At 70.7% G+C, this 1,502-nt stretch overlaps 1 protein-coding gene across 1 annotated transcript; it reads right to left on the reverse strand.

The window, feature by feature from the left end:
- Window positions 1-146: 146 nt before the first annotated feature.
- EMIHUDRAFT_370677 (hypothetical protein) lies at window positions 147-844 on the reverse strand (the record flags this gene model as incomplete). Its single annotated transcript, XM_005767838.1, has 1 exon — window positions 147-844. A coding segment is annotated over one exon (621 nt), but the record flags the coding sequence as incomplete, so codon positions are not given.
- Between the last annotated feature and the right edge of the window lie 658 nt (window positions 845-1,502).

Genomic DNA, 1,502 nt, shown 5'->3' on the forward strand with positions numbered 1-1,502 from the left:
CGCCGGCAGCAGCAGCTCTGGAGCTCGCCAGGGGACGAGCTCGACGGAGCCGCGCGGTAGTATACGTCCCGTCGTGCGTCCTCGCACTCTACTCTCTCCCTCGCTCGCCACCGCGTGCAGCAGCACGGTGCGCGCAAACTCAAAGACAGCGCCGTGAGCGTGAGGGCGCGAACCAACTGCAACCCCCCCTACTCCGTCTCGCGCGTGATGGCGAAGCCCAAGACGCAGTGGCCAAAGTCGAGCGCCGCGATGCCGTTCGTGGCTCCTGCCGAGTCGAGGTGGTACCGCTCGTGGATCTCGTAGATCGAGAGGACGAGGAGCGCCGCCCGCGCGCGAGCCGCCGCGGGGAAGAGCGAGTGGCTTGCCGGCGACCACGGCGCCGCCGCCCGCCGGACCAGCGCCGCCGTCTCGCCCTCGCCGCCCGCGGCGCGCCGCAGCGGCGTCGGCTCGCCCTCGTGCAAGCTTGCGCCGCTGCGCAGGAGGGAGGTGGCGCGGGCGGCGGTGAGGGTCTCAAGGTGCGCGAGCGGCGTCCAGCCGCGGCTGGCGACCAGCCAGGCGGCGAGGTCGGCGTGGCCTTGGCTGTTTGCGGCCTCCTCGGGCGTGCCGAAGGGCGTAGCGGCGCGGGAGGCGCCGTAGGAGGAGAGGAGCTTGGCGACCTCGAGGTGGCCCTGGTGGCACGCAGCGAACAGCGGCGTGGCGCCTTGCTCATCGGCCTGGTCGATCGCCGCGCCGGCCTCGAGGAGCAGCCGGGCGATCTCGAGGTGGCCGTTGAAGCATGCCATGATCAGCGGCGTGGTGCCGTTCTGCTTGGCTTGGTTGATCGCCGCGCCAGCCTCGAGGAGCAGCCGGACGCACTCGAGCTGGCCCTGCTGGCACGCCATGAACAGCGGCGTGGCGCCGCCGTTCATCGCTTGGTTGATGTCAGCGCCAGCGTCGCGCAGCAGCCGGACGATCTCGGGGTGGCCCTTCTGGCTCGCCATGAACAGCGGCGTGACGCCGTTCTGCTTGGCTTGGTTGACCGCTGCGCCAGCCTCGAGAAGCAGCTGCACGCACTCGAGCTGGCCGTTCTGGCACGCGATGAACAGCGGCGTGGCGCCGACCTTGTCGGTTTGGTTGATCTCAGCGCCAGCGTCGCGCAGCAGCTGGGCGCACTCGAAATGCCCCTCCTGGCACGCAACGTACAGCGGCGTGAAGCTTTCAGCGTCTGCTTGGTTGACCGCGGCGCCAGCCTCGAGGAGCAGCCGAACGCAGCCGATCTCGCCAGCCAAGCTCGCAGCACTCAGCGGCGTGGCGCCTTCATCATCGGCCTGGTCGACCGCCGCGTTGGCCTCGAGAAGCAGCCGGACGCACTCGACGTGGCCCTCCTGGCTCGCGATGGACAGCGGCGTGACGCCGTGCTCTGTGGCTTGGTCGACCGCCGCGCCAGCCTCGCGGAGCAGCCGGGCGCACTCAATCTGCCCCTGCTGGCACGCGATATACAGCGCGGAAGCGCCGCCGCTAGT

This window comes from Emiliania huxleyi (assembly GCF_000372725.1).
Source record: "Emiliania huxleyi CCMP1516 unplaced genomic scaffold EMIHUscaffold_479, whole genome shotgun sequence".
In the NCBI taxonomy this organism is placed as follows: Eukaryota; Haptophyta; order Isochrysidales; family Noelaerhabdaceae; genus Emiliania; species Emiliania huxleyi.